At 31.9% G+C, this 27,133-nt stretch overlaps 1 protein-coding gene across 1 annotated transcript; it reads right to left on the reverse strand.

Annotated features, from left to right (window-relative positions):
• Window positions 1–1,783: 1,783 nt before the first annotated feature.
• LOC136979438 (dnaJ homolog subfamily B member 12-like) lies at window positions 1,784–26,804 on the reverse strand. Its single transcript, XM_067275430.1, has 8 exons — window positions 26,424–26,804; window positions 14,364–14,571; window positions 9,921–10,066; window positions 9,659–9,799; window positions 9,523–9,590; window positions 4,471–4,574; window positions 4,083–4,246; window positions 1,784–2,170 (listed from the first exon to the last, which is right to left on the reverse strand). Exons 1-8 carry the CDS (start codon window positions 26,554–26,556, stop codon window positions 2,058–2,060), a joined length of 1,077 nt encoding a protein of 358 aa, XP_067131531.1. The 5' UTR covers window positions 26,557–26,804; the 3' UTR covers window positions 1,784–2,057.
• Between the last annotated feature and the right edge of the window lie 329 nt (window positions 26,805–27,133).

Consider the following 27,133-nt stretch of genomic DNA (forward strand, 5'->3'; position numbering starts at 1 on the left):
TAAGTCTAGGAATGAAAAGGTCATCATAGTGCTCACAAGTATATTCCAAGCTAGACAAGCGTATTATAGTAACAGGAAAAAGAATCCGGGACAAAATTCAACCGCTACATTGAATAGAATTATGAAAAAATATAATTTGCCAAATGGCAGAAGTGTTCTTTTCTTGGTAAAGCGAGTCTATCTTTTCTGTTAGTGTTGGCAGGCATCAGTTTATTTATTACTTTAGTTTTTAGTCTTTGTATAACATTTGGAATAGTTTATCCCATTGGCCGAGTGGATAAAACCAACGAACACGGGTAATCGATTCCTGGTTCGCGCACGACCAACGCCAAAATTTCCCGGGTTTTCTTCACGCCTCTAATACTTATAAATACGGGAGTTTTTTTTTAAATATAAAGCCCTCTCGAGAGGAACTTCCCCTCGACGGATCGCCACGGTGTTGCATCGACTCATCCCGTCAAACAAACGATTTCGTTGCATTGTAATTTTTGTTCCCACACCAATTGTCTCTTACTTCGTTTTCTTGGCGTCGTCGGTAAAGACCAACGACCAAACAAATTGTTACGAAGTTAAAATCTCGCGATAAAAAGTTCTGCACACCTTACGACTGTTAAGTTATAATTATTTTTATTGAAAATATTTATACACGTTTATTATTACAGCATTGTATACGATACTTTTCCAGCCATGTTAGATCACGCGCCACGTTTACCATTTTCAGGACAAAATATATCGGCTTCAATCGACGACCCCCACGAACGAGAACGGGAATAGAATTCGTATTCTTCGTTAAACGGTAGGATAAAAGTCAAAAATAACCTCCAAATTTTCAATTATTATTTTACCGCTTTATGGGGAAGCACGAAATACGCGGGGCTATCGAAGATTAGTTTTTCCCGCCCGCCATCTGTCGGTCGGAAGATTATTAAAATCGCGATTGGCGTTCTTTCCGTCCATCGGGGTCGTGGAAAGGCGGGTGACCGGGACGCCAAAATTGTTACGTGGACCGACTAAAAAATTGACAGAAAACTGTCTCATACGGGTATTATATTATGTTATCACGCGTACTCGTACGTTTTTCTACTAACCGTTTTTCAAAATTTTCCAGAAGTTCATTGAAGTGTTAGAAATGCCTGCCAACCACCAGAGTAACCTGACGAGAGTAACGAAAATCTATGGGCCGATAGATTTTCGTTACTCTCTACAATGTGGATTAACTACAACATTGTCATACGGAAAGAATAAATTTTGTAAGCACTAGAACAAATTCTCTTACGTTCCACTAAAACGCCACGGCCTTCATTAGTCTTTAAATCAAATCACAATATTTTATTTAATAAAATATATAAATATAGCCTACATATAATATTTATATAATTTTTGATTTTTAAATTGGTAACGGGCTAATTGGAAGGCTTATTCGAAAGGCGCCATATTTGAGTTTGTCTCCCGTGCCAAATGCTCTAGCCACGGCTCTTCGGCCGATCAAAATTTGCGATTTAGTGATAAAGTTTTAATATTTAGGAAGGGAAGTTATCGTAACTATCGTTATACGATTTTCCACGCGTTCGATTTCTGGCAACCAAGCTAGAGCTGCCTTAGACCAAAATTTTCTATCGATAGGGCTCGATTACGCTAGATACTAGCGCAACGCCAACGTAATCGACGTTGAACCATCTTCGAACTCCGTTATCGTAACTAAATTGTTACAAGGTGACGGTTGTCGTTCGTTACGCGTAATATCGACGTGGCCATAATTTAAAAAAACTACGAAAACCAAGGGTCATAATTTAGGTAACTTTATTGTGAACAAACAAAAGAAACTTTTTAAACAGTCCACAACAATACTAAATCTTTCGGTTTAATAAAAAATATTAGGTGATCTTATAATAACTCGTACAATTTAGTGGATGTTTGTAATCGTAAAATATTGCTCGTTTCAAAATATCTGTTATAGAAACGGATGCTAAAGGTAACAATTAACTTGATAGAGCACTGCTTAGAGAATGATTTAGTAATATAATTTGCATATTTTGAGTAATTTTCTTCTATATAAATCAATTATGATATAATTGAAGTAAAGTATCACAAGAAGGCGTCTGCAAACTTTTGGCTTTTTCTTCCAAATTTCGATCTTTCAAATTCTTGGCTCTCCATATCATTGTTTCTTCTGTAAATAAATAAATACGTTGAAAATACAATATTTTGGGGTCGGGAGATTAAATTAATAAATTAGTCTCGAATTTTTTACACAAACCACACGGGAAAGCATCTATTGTAAATTGCAGTACGGTTTTTTGATTAAGAACTTCCGCCGTTAAAATGTTGCAGATATTGCGTTTCCCAGTTATTAGGTTCGCACTATCTACATTTTAACCCCCAGCATTTAAATTTGTTTATAATATTTTAATAGTTAAATCGGAAGAAAACGGAATTTCGAGGATAACTTTTGCTAGGATACGTCGACCCGTATTAAAAAAAACTGCCGCCGCGGTAGAAATGGCCCAGCTGTTAACTGATAAGTAAATAGCATTGCTTTGACTGTCTCCGGTAGGAAAACTATTAAATGAAAATGATATTTGGGACGAAGAAATGATTTATTGCTCGACAATAAATAAAGTGATAGAAAAACATCTAAACAAATTATTCCTTCACATAAAAATATAAAAAAGAGTATATGTAATTGTATAAATAAATATATAAACAACGTTTAACAAGAATTACTCTGTTTCCGTTTATTCGTCCGTCGTTCGCTCCAGATGAACGTCCAATTTCACAATCACGGAGGCGACCTTTCCTTAGAGGCTACTGCCTCCGGAATGAAATGCAAAACAGTGATTGTGAAATTGGACTCATCTGGAGCGAACGACGGACGAATAAACGGAAACAGAGTAATTCTTGTTAAACGTTGTTTATATATTTATTTATACAATTAAATGTATTACCGTCGGCCATGTTTTTTTATATTTTTTACTTAGAGTATATGTAATTTTTTAATAGCATTACTGCTAATATATTTATTCTTTTATTAAATATTCAGAAATGTGTTAATTGGAAGGTAGAAAAATAATAAGTAATGTTTTTTTAAAGTATTGCTTATACAAGTTGAAGAGAAAAAACAATTTTATTTTATACAGATTCGTTTATAATTCCTAAATTATATGTCTAAACACTAAGTTAAATCAAAACAAATGTAAATAAGTAGTTTAGGAGTCATACAGAAAAAGTGAATTTTAATCTTGTATAGTGAACTTCTTTAACCCGGTGAATGCAATCCAAGATTCTGTAATTCTGAATTATATTTAATCGGATGTAGTAAAATCAATTATTAACTTTTTTGTTACCGGAAAATAATGTCTCCGGAATGCTTAAGGAAACTTCTCCGAAGATCGATTTATTACCGGAAACGCGATAAACAAAAAATGAAATCATTTGCACGACTGAATAAGGAAAATAAAATTCAGTCAATTCCAGTTTTTAAGATAAGCAAACTAAGAAATGTTTAAAAAGTTTTAAAATTAGTGAACAAAGGGGGATCAATGATCCAAGAACATTTGTGAGATAATAAAATTCCTTTCTAAATAATTTAAATTGGATGAAATTCACTAATATTAATTAAATTGCATTTAAATAATTTAAAATAGAAATTAACCAGTATAAATACACAGGTAAGCATACATATTAGTGAAGTACTCTCCATTAACATTATTGCTATGTATCAGGTTTGATGTGATGTTTTATTTATATATATATATATATATATATGACACTCCATTATTAAAGAAACTGTATACATTTAAATAAAAAGAGTGAACAGGCAAGATTTCTAACAGAAGAATTATATTCTGTATTTTCTAGTTTTCTTTAGTCACCAAAAAAAAAACAAATAAAAAATAATAATAAATGAAAGTAAGATAGTAGTTAATTTGTTCCCTACAAAATAATAAATTTAACAGAATAAAAATTATAAATATTATACTAAATAAAAGGTATAAATAAGTTTCTTACAAAGTTTTACACTGTTTATGAACAATTAAAGCTATAACATTTCACTTAATAGAAGTTAATAATAAAATACTCACTGTAATTTCTTTCTCTGAAACATGACGATTTTAAATGAAATACGTATTCTTTTTCGATTTCTGCTTCTAACTGTAAAACGCTACCGGTATAATCGTGTTCGAAGGACTCTTTGACGTAATACAGAATGTTTAAATTCTTTGTCTTCAACTCTTGGGAAAATTTTCTAAATAAAATTATAAGGAACAATTAAGTAAAATTACAAATATACAATTATAATGTTTTAAATTTTAATTAACTTAAACACTGTTAAAGGAATTTTATTACTATTCTTTTTAATGATATTATTTTTAAACGGTGGACTTCGATAATTTTAGAAATAACTTTATCCGTAAAGGATAATAGATAAAAGTTAATGCCGACGCAATTATTAATAACTGTATAACTTACGGTGTTTTAGACAGACTATAAGTAGGTTCGGAGATGTAGAGAGTACAGGCGAGAGATAAACAGATTGCAGCCAAGAGAAGTTTTGCTATTAAGCCATTGTCATCCTGTTATAGATATTAAGTCATCCTGTTTTATTATAAAAGTATTATATAGCAAATTTATGCAATATGTTAATTAATTTTTGGATTTATTACTATAAATTTTTCAAATTCTTCCAGTTTTTACTAAATTTGTATATATTTTAATATTTTCTCTGTGATTATATTTATATTCATGTTGTGATTATATTATTTATGTTATGATCTATTTATGTTAAACTTATAATAAAATTAAACTGCTTAACAACTAAACAAATGTACACTTGACCCTTCGTGTTTGCAGACAGAATCAAAAAAAAAAAAAAATTGTTTATTTTTTATTTCTTTCTGCAAATCTTTTTGAAATGTGCATATGTTATGTCTGCCGAGACTGGTGTCTGGTATGTCATTTCGCAGTCTATATTTGGAACAGAAAATAAGAACAACGGATTTGCTTTTTATTTTATCGTATTTTATGTGTTACTCCTTTTTTTTACACTAAATTATAAATAAATGCTAGTTAAACTATTTATTTTATTGTTGTTAATTTTTTAAAACTTTATTGAATCTACGACAGTAAAGTTTTAAATGGTATAATGACAAGCTAGTTGCTAAGGGAACCCTTGTGAATATGAAAAATTGAGTATATTTCTATTTAAAATGGAAATTTCTTATAAGTATTTCAAAGCAGAATTTTTACAGTTAATGAAAAAATGTTATTGCTGAAATAAATTATTACTAAAGAAAAAGTAATTAAATAATTAATAGCTTATTTCCATTTATTAAAATAACAGCAGAAATTAAAAACTTTAATACGGTATAAATTTTATTTGAAGGTATCGATAAAGAAGCATAAACTAATTTCATCATTTTTAATTTAAATATTTAAACTTTAATGCTTGCTTTAAATTATACAGTTTATGCTGCCTTTTTTCCCCTTGATAAAATGAATTTAATTCCACGTGCCAAACAATTTAAAATGTCAAAAATGACATCTATATTATACTGATATTGTTTTAACACTTTTACTTGATTTTTTTAAAACATATTTTGTAAATTAAATCAATAGTCTGATGAATTTGAAAGTAATAAAATTTTAAAAGCAATTTTCAATAACAATAGTTTGGGTGAAAAGCAAATATCAACAAATGGAACAGGTTTTTTACTTTGCATCCTGCAGGCACTAGGAGGCCATTTTTGTTCATACCCGACATAGGTTCATCCACCTTATCTGAGCACTGGGCAGGGAAGTGGGACCTGATTTATATGGGACAAAACCACCCATGAAAAATTCCTGAAAAGCTGCTTATTCCAGACTAGATCCCAGATCCTCAGAGCAATATGATGACACCTTAACCGTCCAGACTATTCAGTCATCAAGCTTCTGACTTTGAGACTGCTTTGAAGAATTTCCAGTTTTGATGTTTTTTTGGCATTTTTACTTTCCTTTGCTTTTCTCTTTAAATTTTTATAAAATAAACTAACAAACATAATGTGTGCGCTCATGTTTTGCAAACAATGTTGTTTAATTTGTGAAAAATCATTTGATTATTTGATCATTTTTTGAATCTAGTCCTTACTAATTATGTACATGTATAAACACATTCAGAGCCCAATAATTATATTAAAGCTAAATGATTACCAGATTGAACTAGGCTACATTACCAATACTAATAACTATTAAATCCAGAGTAATGTGATACTAGAGGTAGGTGTTGGCACCATCTCTTATTTTGCATTTAATAATTATTATTATTTTTTTTTTAATCAATCAATCACTTTATTGTAGTAAGGTTACTTTGTTACAGGGGGATCTAGTAGTTAATATTACAATTTAATTTTAAATTTGCTGAAGATTAGTTACATAGTTCCTGGATATACAAAGAATCTTTGAACGTTATCGCGTTAGTTTCAGTTTGAACATCTTTTTATACGTAAACAACTTAAGTTATACAATACTTCTTATGATGCTATAATTGATTTTACAACATTTTATTTATATAGGAGAAAAAATTGTAGATCTTATACATACTAATTGTCGATAAATTGTCAAGACAGGATCTAAAATTTCGTTCGTGAGTAGATGCAAAAATTTCTTTTATTTGAAATTTACGTTGAGCATCTTCAATAGCTATGCACGCTGTTAGTAAGTGATATAGAGAAAAAGGCCGAGATTTACACCAATAACATTCCCTAGCAAAGTCAATGTATACGTTGTCTATCAATACTGAACTATAATTAAGCCGCATCTGAAGTAGCGTACGCTTTACATTTAGGTTAGAATTTACCGTAGCAATGCACGATTGAGATGGAATATGTAACATATTCAGATACCAATGGTGATAAGTTGAATTTAATATAGCGACTTGATCTTTAGCAATAGATTGTGACAAAGCATTGTTCATCATTAAGGAGTAAGCATATTTACAGTTGATTTCGTTTGAGTTAAGCAACAAGTATGAAATACCATAAGACTGAATTATCTCATTGAATCTTTGATACCATGTACGATAATTATTGACTGAAATTTTACTTTGATTTGCCATTTCGAGAAACAGAAATTTTATATTATCATCTTCAGTGTTTAGTATCCGGAAGTAAAATTTTAGTAACCGATTAAGAAATAGAGGAAAAAGTTGATATCGGTTTATTTCTGATCTAATTGCATATCCAGGAACCGTCCGCTCAATATGAAGGAGTTTGCGTAAAAATATAATGTGATATTTCTCCAATTCTGAATAAAAATCCAAAGCCCAAATGGGACTAGCATAATAGAGTGCTGGAACTACAAATGAATGGAACATCTTCAAGTGAATTTTTAAATTCGAAATCCTTAATCTTGATGCTAGATATATAACATTATTAATGAGTTGGTTAATTTTGATATTGAGTTGGTCTAGATGTGGGTGGAATCCACCGTCCCAGTTGAAAGTAATTCCTAAGTATTGCATTTAATAATTATTAGTAGTAGTAATGTAGCCCAATTTAATCTGGTAATCATTTAGCTTTACTAATTATGTTTTGTTTCCTTCATCTTTATTAATAATGCTTTGATGAACAACGGCATCTATTTAATGTTTTTGAAATATATTAGGACTCAGACTTGTTGAATTTCAGATCAAGTATCAAGTGCAAGTAAAAATGAAAAGTGAAAGAGACAAGTCCAAATCGAAGTACTTGGAATCAAAAATTCCTAATTGTAAGTTACACAAATGATTATTTCTGATTAGAGAAAAAGTAATCAACAATTAAAAGTTTTGGTATTTGAACATTTTTTTCAGTCAATATTAATCAAAATTTTAACCTACTAAGGTATAACTTATATATATATGAAGTTGCAAAACTTTTGTAATTTTATGAACTAGTTATTTTAATTAATCTTTACTGTTTCTCTGATTGATAATTGATCATTTCTAGCATTCCACGGAATTTTTCTTTCAAAACAGACAAAACTCAGTACCACTATGTAAAATTGCAAGTAGACTGCTATTTAAAGCAATCAAATGGAAAAATGTATTGACAAAGAAACATTTTTGGCTTATATTTAGCAAAAAAGTTCCTTTGGTTTGGATCCAAACAAAGAACAATATCAAAGTTTCAGCACTGTTCTTTCCCATTTCTATGCCAATAAACTTTTAAATTGGATGCTTTAATTAGCAGTCTATTTGCAATTTAAAATTTTTTCTTCCAAGAAATTTGAATTACTTTTACAATTTATCATTACTTAATCAATACTAAAGTTTTCTTTTTGTTATTCTAAAATACTTAAAAATTTTTAAAACATTTGAATACAGAAAATGTTAAATTTAAAATATTTTTGTATTTCAGGCAAAATTAAATAAACACAAATTGTTTCAGCATAATTGGTTATTAAATTATAATGTTAAGAAAATTTACTACTACTGAAGAATCATGATTAAACCAATTAAATTTCAGAAAGTTTATTTAAGATTAAATTTCATAAAATTTGATTAATTCAATTTGATCTTAATCATTTTATGCCTTTTTACTCTATCTGTCAATGAAGTTATGATTAAAAAAACATGTAAGAATTAAAGTGAAAATAATGACAAAACACTTAAGTTTTTAAACTTCTTTGCTGCTTCCAGGTTCAAACATTAAAAGATTGAAAATTACATTTATTGAAGATTGCTTAAACAATGCTAATATAACTTTGTTGATTATACACAGGAAAACCAAAGCATTTGAAAACTCATCATATTTCATCTTCATTTTCATTTTAAAAAGTTTCCACTAAACTGCCTAACCCAATCATTAAAAGTTTAACCTGTATTTACAAATATTGTCAGCATCTCACTTATACAAAATATATTTTTTCTCTATATTCTTCTTCTTCATTGTATATAAAAGTCTGACATTTAGTGATGACCAATTAATGTTATATTCAGTAATTAGTTTTGGAGAAATGCATAATATGCCACAAATAACTCTAAATATTTGTTTAGATTAGTTTGTTTTTCAAAAATTTTAATAGAAAAATTCCTACTAAATTTTCACAGGACAACATTAGATTGTCATATGACTGCATTCCATGCCATATATCAACTTTTATTGTCTTTATAAAAGGCAATATGAATTCTCTATTTTAAAGCAAGCATACAAATACATAAACAAATGCTGAATATGGAAAATTATTCATCTGCAGAGGTCACAATATTTCATGGACATTTCATTATTTGTTTAAATTAAATTTCTTTGTAAATATAATTAATAGTTTAAAAATTTTTAAATATAAATCTTTGAAAATTTTGTTTGCTGCAATATTGATGATAAAAGTTTAAATAAATAAATCAACTCATTCAAATAAATCTAAAATAAAACTGAACCAAAACTAATTTTTAAATCAATTTTAGGATCAAATTTCTGTTCACAAAATCATATTTTACCCTTTAATATATAATCTGTAGAGGTAAAAACATTAGTTATTTTAACTGAAATTAAAATTTATTCCTACCAAAGGTTCTCTCTGTGCTTCTCTTCGGTGATACCATCGTCTTTCTCGGGGAGGACAACGATTTGGTGCTAAACAATTTCAGAGAATTAAAATATTTGATTTGTTTAGTTTAAATTATCAAAATGAAAAAAAATACCTTTATTATACACATGAGAATTATTATAAAATTTATTTTCTGAATGAGTATGTCTTCTTCCAGATGATTCATATAGTTTCAACAAATCATACTGTTTTTTTTTTTCTGGATCATTAAGAGTGGAAAATGCCTGACAAATAGCTGGATAAACATTTCACATTTTAATTAATAACTTATTATCACCAGTAAATTTATAAATTATTGATATAACAGAATTAATTTTAAAACAATAAATAGGAAATCAAAAATATTTTATAAACACCTTTAAAAGCTTCTTCTGATCCAGGTGTTCTATTTTTGTCTGGATGATATAATAAAGAAAGTTTTCTGTATTGTCTCTTAAGTTCTGTTTGTTTTGATTCTTTGCTTACTCCCAAAATCTTGTAATAATCCTTACAATTTCTTATTCTACATAAAAATAAATGATTTACTTCAGATAAATAATTATTATATAACATTAATAAACACTGAAAATGTTTTTTAGTAATTTTGCAGATCACAAAAATGAGACAAATTAGAATGTCGGCATCACTTGACGTAACCTATTAAAACGCAATTAAAAACACAAAAAACCGCATGTAAAATAGTATAATAGAAGCCGAGTTCTTCACGGTAAGCCTTAATCCCGTCCATCTCCCCGCACTGGGGGGAATTTCGACATGTATATTATATAAAAACACGTGCGTATTCGAATGCAACGTTGTGTCAAAATTTCAAAAGGAATCGGTAGGAACAAACGAACGTTATATTTTATTTATACTTATATTATACGTTATATTAAATATTTTATTTATATAGATAGATAGAAAATGATCTGCTTCAGTCCATTCTCACAGAAAAGCAGAATGCCTCACAGAAAAGCGAACTTAGGTCGTAGGAAGTTAGTGCCATCTGTTGGACATAAAAGCCTTAATCCATATATAAATATGTTTTTGAAAGGGGGGAAATGGTGTAGGGGTATGAAAAATAGATAGTAGCCGATTCTCAGACCTACTGAGTATGCATACAAAATTTGGTAAAAATCGGTAGAGCCGTTTCGGAGGAGTACGGTAACAAAAATTGTGAGACAGGAGAATTTTATATATAAGACTAGCTGACCCGGCCACGCGTTGTTGTGGCTCAAAATGTATCTATTATAAATGTGTAACACTTCCCCCGTGGGGGAAATTTCAAAAAATTCCTTCTTAGTGTATATTCTCTTGACGTACCCTATTAAAACGCAATCAAAAACGCATCTAAAATAGTATAATAAAAGCCGAGTTCTTCACAGTAAGCCTTAATCCCGTCACTTTTCCCGCTGGGGAATATCGAAAAATCCCTTTTTAGTGTATATTCTGTTGACGTAACCTATTAAAACGCAATTAAAAACGCAAAAAACGCATGTAAAATAGTATAATAGAAGCCGAGTTCTTCACGGTAAGCCTTAATCCCGTCCATCTCCCCCCACTGGGGGGAATTTCGACATGTATATTATATAAAAACACGTGCGTATTCGAATGCAACGTTGTGTCAAAATTTCAAAGGAATCGGTAGGAACAAACGAACGTTATATTTTATTTATATTAATATTTATATTAAGTAATAATTTTAATAAAATAGGAATAATTAATAGTTATTCTCCTAACCTCACTCAGACTCTATTACACTGTAAGACAACAACACCTTGATGCTGAGAACCTTTAACTTTAATCATAAACAAACGTTTTCGGCCCATTCCATGGCCATCGTCAGGCTAACAACATTCGAATACTGTTCCGAATAACCAATTTCAAATTTAAATAAAATACAAAAGAACTCACGCGCGATGCTAAACAACGTAAACTAAAACTAATATAAACAACATAGAAAAGAACAAACGAACGTTATATATTATTTATATAGATAGATAGAAAATGATCTGCTTCAGTCCATTCTCACAGAAAAGCATAATGCCTGACAGAAAAGCAAACTTAGTTCGTCGGAAGGTAGCGCCATCTGTTGGACATAAAAGCCTTAATTTATATATAAATATATTTTTGAAAGGGGGGAGATGGTGTAGGGGTATGAAAAATAGATAGTAGCCGATTCTCAGACCTACTGAATATGCATATCAAATTTGGTAAAAATCGGTAAAGCCGTTTCGGAGGAGTACGGTAACTAACATTGTGACAGGAGAATTTTATATATAAGATTATAACTTTTATTTCACTGTATATAAAAATACAAAATTTGAAAAAATTTCTTATTAATAAAACAAAAAAAAATATTTATTAGTAAAGTATAAAATTAAATAAAATTAAAATATTTGAAATTATTCTCTTTCATTAATATAATCAAAATGTAATTTTGTCTTCAATAAATTCTTGATTCTGTAACTCAGGACATTTTTCACATAATAAACAAGTGATAAAAATAAAACCTTTTAAATTAATCACAAAATGATAAGTGCTCATCTGCACACATTTAATGTGGGGAATCCAAATAGATGATTAATTTTTTTTAAACTCTTTTCACCCTGTGGACACTAAGCTTTTTTTTTTTTAACAGTCCATGATGGGTTTGATAAAAAAAAGCCCAGGTTCACAATGGGGCAGCTGGAAGTACAAGACAGTACACCACATATTCAAGATGGGACAAACAATCGCATGAAAAATTCTTGAGGTTTTTTCACCTGTCTGAATTAATTTCCATATAAACTGATATCTTAACTGCTTGGCCATTGGTCATCTCCAATGAATGAGTGGGCTACCAACAATATATTAATACCTATATTTATTATTCTGATGATGTATTTGAAGACATATTAGTAAATAAATAACTAAAAATATGTAAACTTTTATTAAAAAATTTGAGAAACTTACACCTTATCAAATTAATGTACATTTTGTCATCATTGTTAAAGTACTGTCTTATGTCATGCACAATGTGACATTGTACAAAAAAATAATTATTGTACATTTGGCAACATTAAGTGCCATCAAACAATAGAGACAGGTCAGTGCAGCAACCAAAGCAATCTGAAACTATGCTAGCCAAAATTAGTGCCAGAAGGTTGTGCAGTAAGGGTTGATCTGCATACAATTATATAGTATTAACATATATCAACAACAGTATCAATAATTATATAGTAAAATATTTATTTATTATATATTGATAAATTTTTGCTAAACAAATTAAACAAATGAAAAGCAAGAAATTTAATTTCAGCTTTCAGTCTAGATTAAGGATTCCCCCATTTTTAACACTTTCCACCCTGTGAGCACTAAAAAGACCTTTTTTCATACCTATTATGGTTAGGTTAGTGTTTGACTGGATGATAAAGGTGGGGCTTAACATATCTGTAACCAACCATCCCCGAAAAATTACTCAAATTGCTCAAATAGCTTTGATTCTAGTCCCCAGAGCCATAGACTGACATCTTAACTACCTTGGCCACAAACCTATTTGATCTCCAAGATTAAGAAGTTTATTTAATTCAATTAGCCATTATATTTTCAGAGTAATTATAATTTTTTTAACCTACTATTTCTCAACAAAATTTCAAATTCCTTATAAAATTAAACAAAAATACATTATTTAAAATTTTTTATAATATACTAAAAATATTAGCATTAAAAATTTTCATTAAAAAAAAATACATACAGTACATATTAGGCTTATTTTGTGTTGCATGTTTATATTAACCAATATCTAGACATACTAACAAAAAGTTACTTTTTTGGCTGATAATATTTGTCTGAATATGAAAATCTTAAAATGGGATACAATTTTCAATTTTTATTGTACTGTAAAATATAACAAAACTAATAAGTTCAAACTTATTTTATTAAGTAACAATATTGCAGTTTTCAAAAAACTTCAGTCTTTCATAAGTGAAATAATACAATTAACACACAAATAAACTGGTAAATGGCTTCAGTGTAAGTATTAATAATATGTTTTATTGTTATACAATATACTATAATATTTATCATAATGTAAAAATCTGAAAAATTATTTTTGCATTCTTTTATCATTATAAATTTAAATAACAATTTTTAAATGTTGATCGATTAATGTAATTTAACATTACAACAATCAATCAACAAAACCTAAAAATAAACTATACTAACAAGTCAAATTAAAGCATTTAAAATAAATATAGATATATCCATTTTCTTCATGAAACAGTTAAGTTTAAAAATATCTTTAAATTTTAAAAAAATTTAATATAGAAAAATGACAATGAGGATATGTTTAATTAATGTTATAGAATTAAAAATTATGTGTTAATTCTTAAACAAACTTCATACTTTTTCTTTAATTAATTAAAAGAAATTATACTCTAACTTGTAAGAATCATATAAGAAAATAAAGCACAATAATCAAATTATCATAATGAAATAAAACATAATATAAAAGAATAGAAAAAAAAACACCAAAGCAAAGTTAATAAATTTTTAAAAATTAATATAAATTTTTCACTAACACGTTGCCATATAAAAATTTTTATTTCTTTGTTTGAAATACATCATCCAAAAGACAAAGATCAAGAAAACATTTAACAACAAATGTTTATCAATAACAGATAAATCAGAATATATTTTAAACTTTTTAATATTAATTTTAACAATTACTATCTAAATCTATAAAAATTATTTTCTTTCAAAATTAAAATTATCCTACTTCTTATTATTTTATTAAAAATGTTAAAAAAAAAAAAAAAAAAAAATTAAATTTCATCTACCTTTGAATATTTTCCAGGCTTTGCTCGGTATATTCGTCGTCTTCGTCGTCCACGTAATATTCGTTTTCTTTATCTTCTTCGTCGTTTATAAAAGTCGACCTTTTATAGCACTGACCGTCGTCTCTTTCGGCATTTTCGGTAGGAACGGTTTTAGGATGAAAAGAATAGCCGTTATCTGTGATCAGTTTCTCGAGGAGATTAATTAAATCTGTTTTGATTAAATTGTATAATTTTATTAAAATTGTGTATTTTATATTAAATATGTTATGATTTATGAAGTAAAAAAAATAAAATTATGAAGAAGGCATAAAATGTTCACACGCGCAATCATACAGTAAGTATATCTAGAGGGTTAACTTGGAAAACACAACAAAATTTTGTAGACATTAGTGACCCTATTGACGGTTAACCAAATTAATCGGAACTGCCGGATACTACGTAAAGATCACGTGCAAGTCCCGAGTCGTGCGATTTAACGTTTGTGCAGTATGCAAGATTTTGGTTGACCCAAAAATTTGTTCGTTTCAACTTTCAAGATAGAAGACAATGAATTGCAAATAACAAAAGACATATTTGACACTTGCAATTATAGTCTAAGTAATATTAGTTGAACTATACTTAGTTTGGAATAGAAATAATAGTTATTACAGTTATTAAAAGTACAATGTAATTTTATCATGTTTATTTTGCTAATAGGCAACATTAAGAACAGTCTATAAGTAGTTATTGGTCAGATTTTATAACTCATTATAACTGATTGTGATTCATCGTGACATTTTATTTCACATTTTAAATAAAAATTAATTTTGTATGAACATTCTAAGGAATTAATACATGTAGAAAACTGATAATTTTTAAAATTTTTATTTATAGCACCCAAAATAATTGATTTATTACATAGTCTATAAATTTATATATTTTCAAAATTATTAATTGTATAAAGATTGCTATCACTGTGATAAAATATGTATAAAAAAAATGAATCGAGGAATATCGTAAAGTTATACTATTTATCAAAAATAATTAAACCAAATTGTTAAAAATTAATAATATTTGTACCATCACATTATTTGTTAGAAGTCATGTGCAAAAGACATCAAATATTACGACGACAATGCACAGTATCATCGTCCTTGGTAGGAAAATGCCGATTGGCCGGTTTAGGGAAAAACGTCACGACTGAAATTACCATTAGGTTAACAGGGAGCGAACCCCCAGATATACTTACTCTGTGTGTGCAATTACACCAAATATAGCTATGAGATTGAAGAGTTTATTATCTTTTGTTTCTAATATTGAAAGTAATATGTAAACTCATTATAGTGTTTGCTATTAGTTTTCCATAAATTACCATTAACAAAAGGTTTATTACTAATTAAATTAAATTATGAAATTAAATAATATTAAGTGACAACAGAAAGAATAAATTTCCAATAGCTTTATGATTCACATATGTGTTTTTATATTAAAACTTAAAAGTCACTATCACTATTCTCTTTATACAATTAGAAAAATTGGAATTGCTTTATTTGAAAAAAATTTTTGGTTACATAGTTTAATCTTGTCAAATCATTGTGATCTATCTTCCAGGTAATCCATTAAAATATAAATACGAATAAACTTTGAAGAAATTCATATTCTAATGGATTGCTTTGAAGATGGATTGCAATAATGTGAAAAGGTTAGATGCTGTAACTAAAAAAATTTTCTTCTCATATAAAGATATTTTAGATATTTTTGTATAAAAATTAACTAAAGTGAAGAAATGCTCAAATATTATATGAGTGAATTTTCTCCTCAAAGAATTACTTTCAAATTTAATCATTTTATTTATCATCATTAAGAATCACAAATCAGGTTTATATTCTACATTTAAATTCACTTTTATCCTCGCAATTTTTCAACTTTGAAATCCAAAAAAATTTCTAAAACAGATTCACTTTTATATCTTAAAATATAGCCTATTATATATTGCTTTTCATAAAAGCAATTTTCTTGATCAAGATAAATATTCTGTAAAAACAATTTTAACACATTCTGAACAAGATCTAATACTAATTTCATGACAATGTATAAGCACAAAATTTTAATTTATCTAAATCACCTTAAAAATGATTTGGTATGTTGTTAATTTTCATTTTTATTAATAATATATATAAAATAAAATTCAGTAACGGTCAAATCGTAACGGTCAACTCTTTGATAACAGGTGCGTGTCTGGGAATTGTAACGGATAAGTTACGGCGGCGCTGATCGATTATAAACAAGTGAACACATCATTAGACCCTCCTGTACTAGTACAGTGGGAGAAATGTTCCATGTTAAAGGAAATTGCATTATACAAGACATACATTATCAGATGATTTTATGCAAGTTTAAACTTGTCTCTGAGTTCCAGCACTAATTACATATTACTAATGAGATGTGCATTAGTTTCAAACATGATTTTATTGTGTACACAGTGTTAATTAACTTGTTTTAAAGACGGTTTCTTTTAATAAATGAAAAAAACAAAACAGAATACAGTACATGTAATTAAATTTAAAAAAATGTTATATACCATTATTATAAATTATAACTGATACCTTATTACCAGTGTTGGATTATCCACAAGACAAGCGAGGCACCCAGAAATTGGGAAAAAATTAAGCAACTTTACCTTTGCAATTGTATATTATAATCTAACCCTAAAACATCTGAGATGTAAAAGAATTATGACAATTCAGATGACAGTCAAATTTTTTCTTATTAGAAGTGAAATGTAGAAAACAACAACAATACAGGTAAAATTCTTTCGGATACCACTTTGAAATGTCAAGCTTATCTTTACAAAAGAAAAATTCCCAAGAAAAAATTTGCCTATTATCTAAATTCTCATAATTTTTGACTTTGCAAAAGTGTTTTATATCTTAGATGTTTTTGTTTGGATATCAATTGTTTTTTGATTAATGACTGTATTATTACATCAAGTCCTAAGACAAGATATAGTTTAGACAGACCTTGGTGATGACCAATCAAATGCTTTCAATATGCCATTAGTAAAATCACTAAAAAAAGTTTTAACTCTTAAATTTCAGCTTTTGATATTCTAGATGAAATTTTGAATAAAAATGATTTGTTTTGAGGCAATTTTATCCTTATAAGCATAAAATTAAGCCATGAAAGTAATAAAAGCAATAATAAGCTATAAAAGTAAAAAGCAATCTGTGTGTGGAATCCTGTGAATTTGACCTATAAACCCAGAAGTTTTGCCAGCATGTTTTCACCGATAGGAGAGGACCGAGTTTAAGATTTGAGCTATCTAGATCCAGTAGTTTTTCTCTAGGAGCATCTGCAGTTTTGGATGAAAAAGAAGAAAATAAAGCTTTTCTTACAGTTTTTGCACTTTTCTACTGTTTAAACTCTTCAAGCCTGAAATATATTATACAATATAGCAACAAATTGAACCTTTAAAGAAACTCCAGGATAATTAATTGCAAATTTGAAAATCAATTGCAACCTCTAACGTTTTTGATCTACTTAGGAGATCTTCCTCAGGATTCATTAAATTGGAATGCAGAACGTTCCAATTTCCACATTCCAATTTAATGAATCCTGAGGAAGATTCTAGAAAGGTCTCTGCCATGAATTTCAGACTCCTTCTCTTCCACTTGTAAATCTATTTTTGGCATTGCCTAATGAATAATACTCAGTATAGTAGACCCGCCGTAATCCGACAAATGTTTTGCAAGGTGATGTCGGATGATCGAATTTGTCGGACTATAGAGTACTGCCACTGACCCCTTGTAGTCCGGAACTTTTTTGAAAAGGAGTACCTTGTAATCTGACAAATTACATACTTATAAAAATGGTAAGATCAAATCTATATGTACTACATAATATTCAATATGGGACTTAGTGAATTAAACAACACAATAGATAGCATAGGGTTTATTATAAAATTATCATCATTAACACTATAGCACTTGCAAAAAAATAACAACCAAACATATTGATGTTAATCAATTACATACAACATATGTAAGTACAGTATTTCCAAGGTACATACATAGTATGTATGATCTTAATTTGAAAATGGATAAACAAATAAATTTATGGTGCATGCAAATATTCATCAATTTTCTTTTGTTTTACATTTGCTAAACGTGAGAGTAAGACTGCCTCTCAGTCTCCTCAGAAGTAAAAGTTCATTGTACGATGCACCACTCTCTTCAGTCCATTGCATACCGAGCTCAAATGAGTTAACTGCATCTTTAGCTGACACTTGTGGACTAGTTGCGATGACTTCGTCATCATTGTCTTGATTTATTATTGGAATAGAAACTTGGTTGACAATCTCCTCATCAGACATTTGATGGAACACACTTTCTTCTTCATCCATTCCACGATACCATATTTCCAAATTTTCTGAACTAATCTGCATTTCAGTAGCAAGTTGCTCTATGACTTCCGAAGTAACACTGATTTGAGGAGCAGTGCTGGGAGTGGTGACAATTTCTGGCCATAAGTTTTTCCTTGACGATGTAATGGCTGATGAGGGCAATGCATTCCAAGATTGACAAAGGGAGAAAACCAAGTCTTTCATGTTTAATTCTTTTAATGTTTTTTCTATAGGTTGGTCTTTTGATATGGCCGTCAGCAGCAGTTTTTTCTTATAGTATTGCTTGACAAACTAAATGATATGCTGATCAATTGGTTGGATCAGTGCAGTGCAGTTTGGTGGAAGAAACATTGCAGTGATACATTTATCCTCTGTTGTTAGTTCTTCTTCGGACAGATGACCGGGAGCATTATCAAGAAGCAGTAACGCCTTTCGAGGTAGATTATGATCTTTCAACCATTTCCTAACTTCTGGCATGAAGCATTCATCAAACCATTTTTTGAAAATGTCTTTTGTCATCCACACTCTTTTTTTGTCCGTAATAACGTACAGGTAAATCAATGTTTTTGAATGCTCATGGATTCTTTGATTTTCCAATGACCACCATCTTTAGCCCGTGCGTGCCTGAAGCATTAGCACAAGGTAGAAGGTTACACATTCTTTGCTCACCTTACATCCAAGTACAGATTTCTCATTATGTGAAACAAACGTTTTGCTAGGTATTACATGCCAAAAAAGCCTTGACTCGGTACAATTCTAGGTCCGAATGACGCGGTTGGGACTTTAACAGAGCTGTAGAGCATACTGATAGGAACAAAAAAAGTCTAATGAACCATGGGTGTACGAGCACACCTTTGCGAGATATAGGCCCCCCAAAATGACTATATGTGAACTTTTCGAGACCCTCAAAAATGGGGTAAAATTTAAAAGTGAAAATTTTCGAAAGTACAACTAAAATTTCTGTTTCAAACGCTTTTTGTTACAACTAACTAGAAACTCCTAAAAACCCCTAAACACGAGGGTGCCACTTTTCCACCGCCACTTCCGGGGAGCGCCGTTGGGACTCGCGCCGCTCTTTCCGCTAAGCCTGTCACGCATTTAACGGTCAGCAAGCCCTATTCTAACGACACACGTCGACAACGACCAAAGAAAAGCCCGATTAATAAGACTAATTAGGCAATGCTTTCTCCGACACCGCTCCTATGTAAACAAAACGCGCTTCTTCTATTTCGAGCTATCTCTAACACGCTCTAACTACCGAAAAGGCCAAGAAAACAGATCCTGCACTCACCTTCGACAGAGTCTCCTCCTCTCGCTACCTGACGACGTCTAGCCTGTTTCCGATCTTGTGTAGAACGGGGTGAGGTCGCCGGTCGCCGCCTCCTCCTCGGCTATGTCCCGGAGGTCGGCGACGACGAAGATGGTGTCCGAACAATCGCATATAATCCAGGTTTCGCGTACAAGTATCCTTCGGTAACGTGCACCATATATATATACACAAGCTTCGCTGTTCGCTGGCCAGTCGTGTTTCCCCTGCCGTTTCTCTTCGTCGCCCTCGTGCACAGGTACATCAGAAAACACACGTATACAGATGATGCAGACATGTCGGCGAAGACAGAAACGTCGGTCGATCGTCACATGTAAACCTTCGCCGCCAAACTTTCCAAGCTACGATTAAAACAAGTCCTAATCCATATTCGTTGAGGTTAGGCATCCATTCCATACGAACCACATCGTTCAAGCTTTTAACGAAATCCTCAGCGGTCTTATAACCTATCTCAGCATAAGGAAGCCTTCTACCGTTTAAGTCACGATAATCCTTACGTAATTGTCCAACAGTTATGTTCGAGGAACAGGAAATCGACAGCGAAGGCACGATTTGTTTCGTTTCTAAGAACAGATCGTTCATTTCTCTCACTTTCGACCTTACATTTCCTAAACCATCGATTACACTTCAACTTCCGGGTTGTGAATGGTCAAAACCGGAAATCTTGATGCACAGGAAAGCTGTAATCGAAGTACGAATGAAAAGGCAATCACTACATATAAACTTCTCCTTGTGTTAACACTCAAAGCTGCAGAGAGCAATGCTTTCAACAGATCAGATGAAGACAGAATGTGTCACCAAACTGAAATCAGTTTCACATGTTCTGGATGATCTTTAAAATAACGCAATATTTGGAAGTACAGTAACTATGTCCTGACTTCATTCATTGTGATAATCAAGACGATGAAAGCGAATTTGACATTACATTGCTATGTGATTACAAATTGACAATTTAAAAATTCCGAAACAATATCATTTACTTTACTTCATCAAAGAAGTAACAAAGTTACTTTTAAAAGAAATATATATATTTCTAAAAGACTAAGTCTTTTGATAACATATGTGGAGAAAGTAAAAGTAAATCGCTTAGACAGTTGTCACGAGCCAATACCAAGTATGAGATTAAAAGCAGCTCCAACAAGTGTTATCATCTCATTCTGGACATTTGATTTTTGAAAACCATTGCTCTTTGCAGTCTTCACACGAGGAAAAGTTTTTATGTAGAGATTACGGGATGGTGACACGATAATTAATGGTTTACGAAATACAAGATCGAAAATGAGCGGAATCAACAATCTTTTACTAGAAACGAAACAAATCGTGCCTTCGCTGTCGATTTCTTGTCTCTCGAACATAACCGTTGGACAATTATGTAAGGATTATCGTGACTTAAACGGTAGAAGGTTTCCTTACGCTGAGATCGGTTATACTGAAGAGTTTATGTAAAGAGGAAAGCGATTCACATTCACTCGACCATGGCTTTTATGATATCGCGGAACGAGTTTCCGGTTAATGTTACCTATGGTAGCGAATATGGCGGCTCATCTCTGAAACCGTGGGGACGCACGTTCTAACCTAGCCTATTCTAATAAATTACCACAATTATTGCCAACCAAATTATTAAATAGGGGTAATTTATTAGAATAGGTTAGAACGTGCATCCCCACTGTTTCAGAGATGAGCCGCCATGTTTGCTACCATAGGTAACATTAACAGAGTTTCCATGCATCATCTAAAACAGTCTGCTCTGTCACTGAATGATGCTGTTGTTACCTCACAGGTGCAGAACTTGCTCCAAATTATTGTGATATTATTCAGAAAACTTTAGGGAAATACCGAAATGATACACAACTTGCAGGAGCCTCCTTTTCGTCTCATTCGGAATCGTTTCGCGACGATTGTCCGATTCGTTCACTTAATCCACACTCGAGTTTGTACGTTATCAAAAGACTTTAGTATTGGGAAGAAGTAAAGTAAATTACGTAGTTTCGGATTTTGAAAGTTGTCAACACGTACCATTACTTCTTCCGTTGCCTCGAATATCACAACTATTGAACATTTACTGAATTGCACTCCCGACTATTGAGGTGACAAACACCGGCCGAAAATGCCCGAAGGCGGCCTATGGGCTTATAAAACTTCGGTAGGCCATGCCGCGGTCACGTGACCCGCGGCCGGCTCGCCATTGGCCACGTGAGGGGCCCGCTTCAACTTTGCGGCCGAGGTGGGGCTGCGTGGTCGGGCGCGCTGCATCTCTGGCGGAGGTGGGGGCTGCATGATGGCCAGTCATGCGCAGTGCGTTCCTCAAGCTCGCATGCCTGAAATATAAAATAAACTCTATTTCACACCTAAATATGTCCAGCATACTGTTAAAATTTTCATAAAAACGTTTTCGATCACTTTTAGTGAAATATAGCCTGAAATATGAATTCTGAATAGGTTCTGGCAGAGCGACTTGGCGGGCGGGTGCATAGAGAAGTGGAGTGGTGCCTGCTGGGACAAGGGTTCGAGTCCCCGCTCAGGAAAGAGGTGTAATAATAATAGATTCTTGTATTTACAGGCAACAGATGGCGACTCCGGATGACTGCGGGCGGGAGACTTGGCCCACGGGCTGCATGCGAGGGGGAGACGGTGGCGGCGGCACGGACAGGAGGGGGAGGCGTGCACGAGGGGCTAGAAAAGGGGGGCACGCTTTTTTTAAACACTGAGAGGCGGAAAAAATCAAAAAAAATATTGGGTCACGTGACCCGGCTTTTTTGCCCGCCAACCCGCGTGACGTAGGCCCAACTTTCAAGGGCTATATCTCGCGAATGCGCACATATACAGGTATGGTTCCTTTGACTTTTTTGCTCCCCCAGGGAGGTCGACAATTTGACCCCCCTCCCCCGTGTCATTCGGACCTAGAATCTTGCCCTTGACTCATCTGCATTGTATACCTGTTAAGGGCAAAGATCTAAATCTTTCACTCTTTGTAAAAATCTCAAATTAAATGGCTCTATGCAGGATGCATCATTAGAGAGTTTTTCTCCTATTACAGTCATCAAACATATTCCATGACAAATTTTGAAGCGTTCCAACCATCCCTTGCTAGCTACAAAGTCGTCTTTTTTTGTTATCTCCTTGTAAAAAAACTTTGCTTTCATGACCAATATGGGCCCAGAAATAGGCTTATGCCTGTTTTCTTCCTGAAGAAATCACATGTACAAAAGCCTCTTCAACCTCTGGATTTTCAGCTTTCTTGAGTGTCTGCCTCTTGCCTGGCCCACAGTCAATGGTTGACACAAACTTGTGAATGTTCTCGCAGTTCTTTTTAATATCATAAATTGTGGAATGTCCTATGCTGTATTCACTCGCCAAGCTACTAAAAGATTCATTACAATTTAGGCAGTCCAGAATCTCACTTTTTTCTTTAATTGTTAATGTTTTGTGCTTCCGCTTTTGGGTTTGCGAAGCCATTGTGACACGTGTAGATATGCGTTGTACGATGTGGTAGCAATATATGAACACCAGCAATCATATTCACAATCAAACCGAGACAATATGTGTCGAGTTTCGAAGACGACCTGCCTCCGCCAAAAAATGTAAAAACAGGTAGAGCGTCCTCTGGTATTATTGCCACTATCATATCAATACATTTAAGTAAAAAAATAATAAAAAAAAACATGGCTGGCGTTATTTACATTTAATAAATTTACGAAAATATAAATACGACTTCTTTATGAAGGTAAAACCTTGCTTTAGTCCATCTTTTCGCCATGTTTTTTTATTATTATTTTTAAATATATTGATATGATAATGGCAATAAACCAGAGGACGCTCTACCTCAGGGATGGCAAACCTTTTTGTGTCCACGTGCCATATTGTAAGCATACTTAGCTTTAAAGATGTTAATGTGTGCCAAAATCTTAGACTTCGAATAATGATATTTAAAGAAATTAAACAAATACGCTTTAGTTCAAATAAATGTAAAACATGCGATTGAAAAAAAGGATGATCAGGTGATAAACAGAAAGGATGATTGAAAAGGACAAAAATCACATGATACATTACGTGCCAGATGATTTCTCTTACGTGCCACTTTGGGCACACGTGCCATAGGTTCGCCACTCCTGCTCTACCTGTTTTTACATTTTTTGGCAGAAGCAACAGCCTCAAAAGGAAGGTTGCCTCCGAAACTTTGTAAATTTTTATGGATTGCCGATTGTGTGAACAGCGAAAAGATGGACTAAAGCAAGGTTTTACCTTTGTAAAAAAGTCGTATTTGTATTTTTGTAAATTTATTAAATGTTTAAGCATGCATTGATGAAGATTTGCCATAATAAATGTGCTTTGTAAGTACTATTATATGCACGTCGGATTATAGGGGGTGCCAGATTAGATGGGCTGGATTACCACGGGTCTACTGTGTTAATTTTCCTCATCATCATCATCATCATCTATCAGTATGTGAAAGGTGTTTCCAATTGACAACTTACTCTATTTTTTAAACCGTACATTCCATCACATTCTGTTATATTACAGAAACAACTTAACCAGATGTTGACTGTTTAAAATACTAGAAAATATGTTTCAGCATTAAAGCATGTTTTGTGCGCTGAATTTTGGTGTTTGTTCTTTATACTTGATACATTGAAATCTATTTAATAATTATTTTCTGTTTGAACAGAAGTACATATTGGCAAAATATTCAAGAATTATAGCTGTATTACCATATTTTAATTGTACCGTATAACCATAAAAAATTATCTAAAATATTAACAGCAGCTATTAAAGGCTATTTTATTATTTATAGTTAATTATATACTTCAAAGAGAAAAATTTTATTGAGAAAACACATCAAAATGACTATTCAAGTAAACTTTCATAATCTGGAATTACTTTTTTTTTTGTTATAGTATTTAATGGCAAAAAGAATAAAATTGGCTCAAATTAAGTAGAGTTTAAAGTAGAGATAATGCACCATACTTCTTTTAATTATGCAATATATAAAGAATAAACTATTAACAAAATAAATTAGAGAAGAGGTACAGAATTTGCAAATAAGCACATGGATATAAAAAAAAAATATTGATTTTTGAAACAAAGTTTTATTCTCAGATATGTACATTTTGACCTAATCAATCTAAAACCAGAATAGATTCAGAAAATACTTCACGATAAAGAATGGTTTTTTGGGTACGACCTTAGCGTTAGAAAAGTTATATTTAATATTTATAAATAATATAATGCATTAAGAATTTTATTTAAGTAATTTGGCAATAAAATAGAAAAAAGCATGCAAAAATTGAATCTCAGAGAAAGCTTCTATTTTCAAGAATCTCAGAGAAAGCTTCTATTTTCAAGACAATGCCAAACATATTTCCTATACTATCCGTCGGTGGAAAATTTTAAACATTCCACACGTGTCATAATTCCAGCGCAATTTCTCGATCTTAATCGAACGAAATACGTACCATTTAGTTAACACGCCACGCCGTCACATCCTTCTTTCTAATGCAAAAGAGCAGATACGGCAAGGTGGCGTACCGAACGAACCCAAATGAAAACGGTTTACGGATCTTTAAGAATACAAAACGTAATCGAAATTTACTTAAAAACTAGCAGGCTCGATACCGACCGACCGGAGATTGGAAGATCCGTCGACAAAACACTAACCATTTTTCGGTCTTAAATAAAAGTGCAAATATTCGTCCGGGTAAAAAGACAATCACGCACCGCACTTTCTCCGTTGTTTACGGCACGGTAGCCGAGAATTCGTCTCCGGATTCGGTCGTCGGTCCGAGACGGAAATTCTCCGCCTTCCGGAGAAAACACCTTTAACGTATCGTCTCGGCAAACGCGGATTCGCAAACGCTCTCGGCGCCCGCAGGTAGAAATTAGAATAATTCCCCCAAACACCCGGTGCGACCGATCTACCTCTTCCGGCATTCGGGGCCGCATCTGCACCGAGTCTACCCGTCCCCTTACAAAATACTCATTAGGTACGGTACGATTCTATCATCCGTTCCGTATTCTACTCTACGGTTTTATCTTTTTTATTAATAGTAATAGTCTAGTAAGAAAGGTACGAACCCATTATTGCAATAGAGTGGACGAAGATGGAATAAATGCTTAAAAGTGGTGCAAATTTTGTCAAGATAGAATTTGTTTTTTATTTCTCTCCTATGCATCTGGAAAAGTTCCTTTCCTAGGTATGGAGTCAGCCCGGTGTTATAATCCGAGTTTTCTATTGGCAAGTTTGTCGTTGCGTTTGTGTTTATTTCTTTCAATTTTATGCACTTTCATTTGATTTGCGGTAACGACATTTACATGGGATTTTAATTATTAAATGTTATAAACGGAGGAAGCTTACCTCGAGCTTTCTGGCAAGGATATAACCTGTCCGCTTTATGCAAATACTTCAAGGCTAAATCTCTCCTTCCCTCGTTAATGAATCTAACGGCGAAGCTGATGCATTTCTCGCATTCATCCTTGTTTCCGTCCATGATGATTCAGACCAGATGATAAACGACCAGACTATCGACTTTCATTTTTATTCGACGCGACATTAATAAACATGGCTACTTTATACGTTCGTGGGATCCAAATAATTACCGTAAATATATACCAAACAACGCCTTTGATTTCGGTCTAATGCTTCGTTTCGACCGATCATTTTCGATATTGCGATTGAATTTGAGGAATCCTCTCAAACAAACATGGCTTCTTCTTTCTCCGCTTAAGTGTTGCCAGTTACTTAATGGCTAAAACGCTATTAAAATTTAGTCGTCGCTACGGTATTTTATACGTATATAGATGGATTTAAATAAATTGAGAATAAATATAAAATATTAAATTAAATATATTAATTGTATTTTAAAAGTAAATATCGACATTTTAATTAATGTGTTACGACCTAATAATTTATCCACATCCACCGATGCAATTCGTTGATTGATTGTTTTCGTGTAAGAAATCGCTCGTACGGTACTTGCGTTTTGTTTATAAGTTTCGGATGTTGTATAGATTACTCTCAGTGGAATTTTGGGACTTTGAGTATATATCCGAACTGAGGGGACCGAG

Source organism: Centruroides vittatus, unplaced genomic scaffold (assembly GCF_030686945.1).
Source record: "Centruroides vittatus isolate TY-2023 unplaced genomic scaffold, ASM3068694v2 contig_620, whole genome shotgun sequence".
NCBI classification, from domain to species: Eukaryota; Metazoa; Arthropoda; class Arachnida; order Scorpiones; family Buthidae; genus Centruroides; species Centruroides vittatus.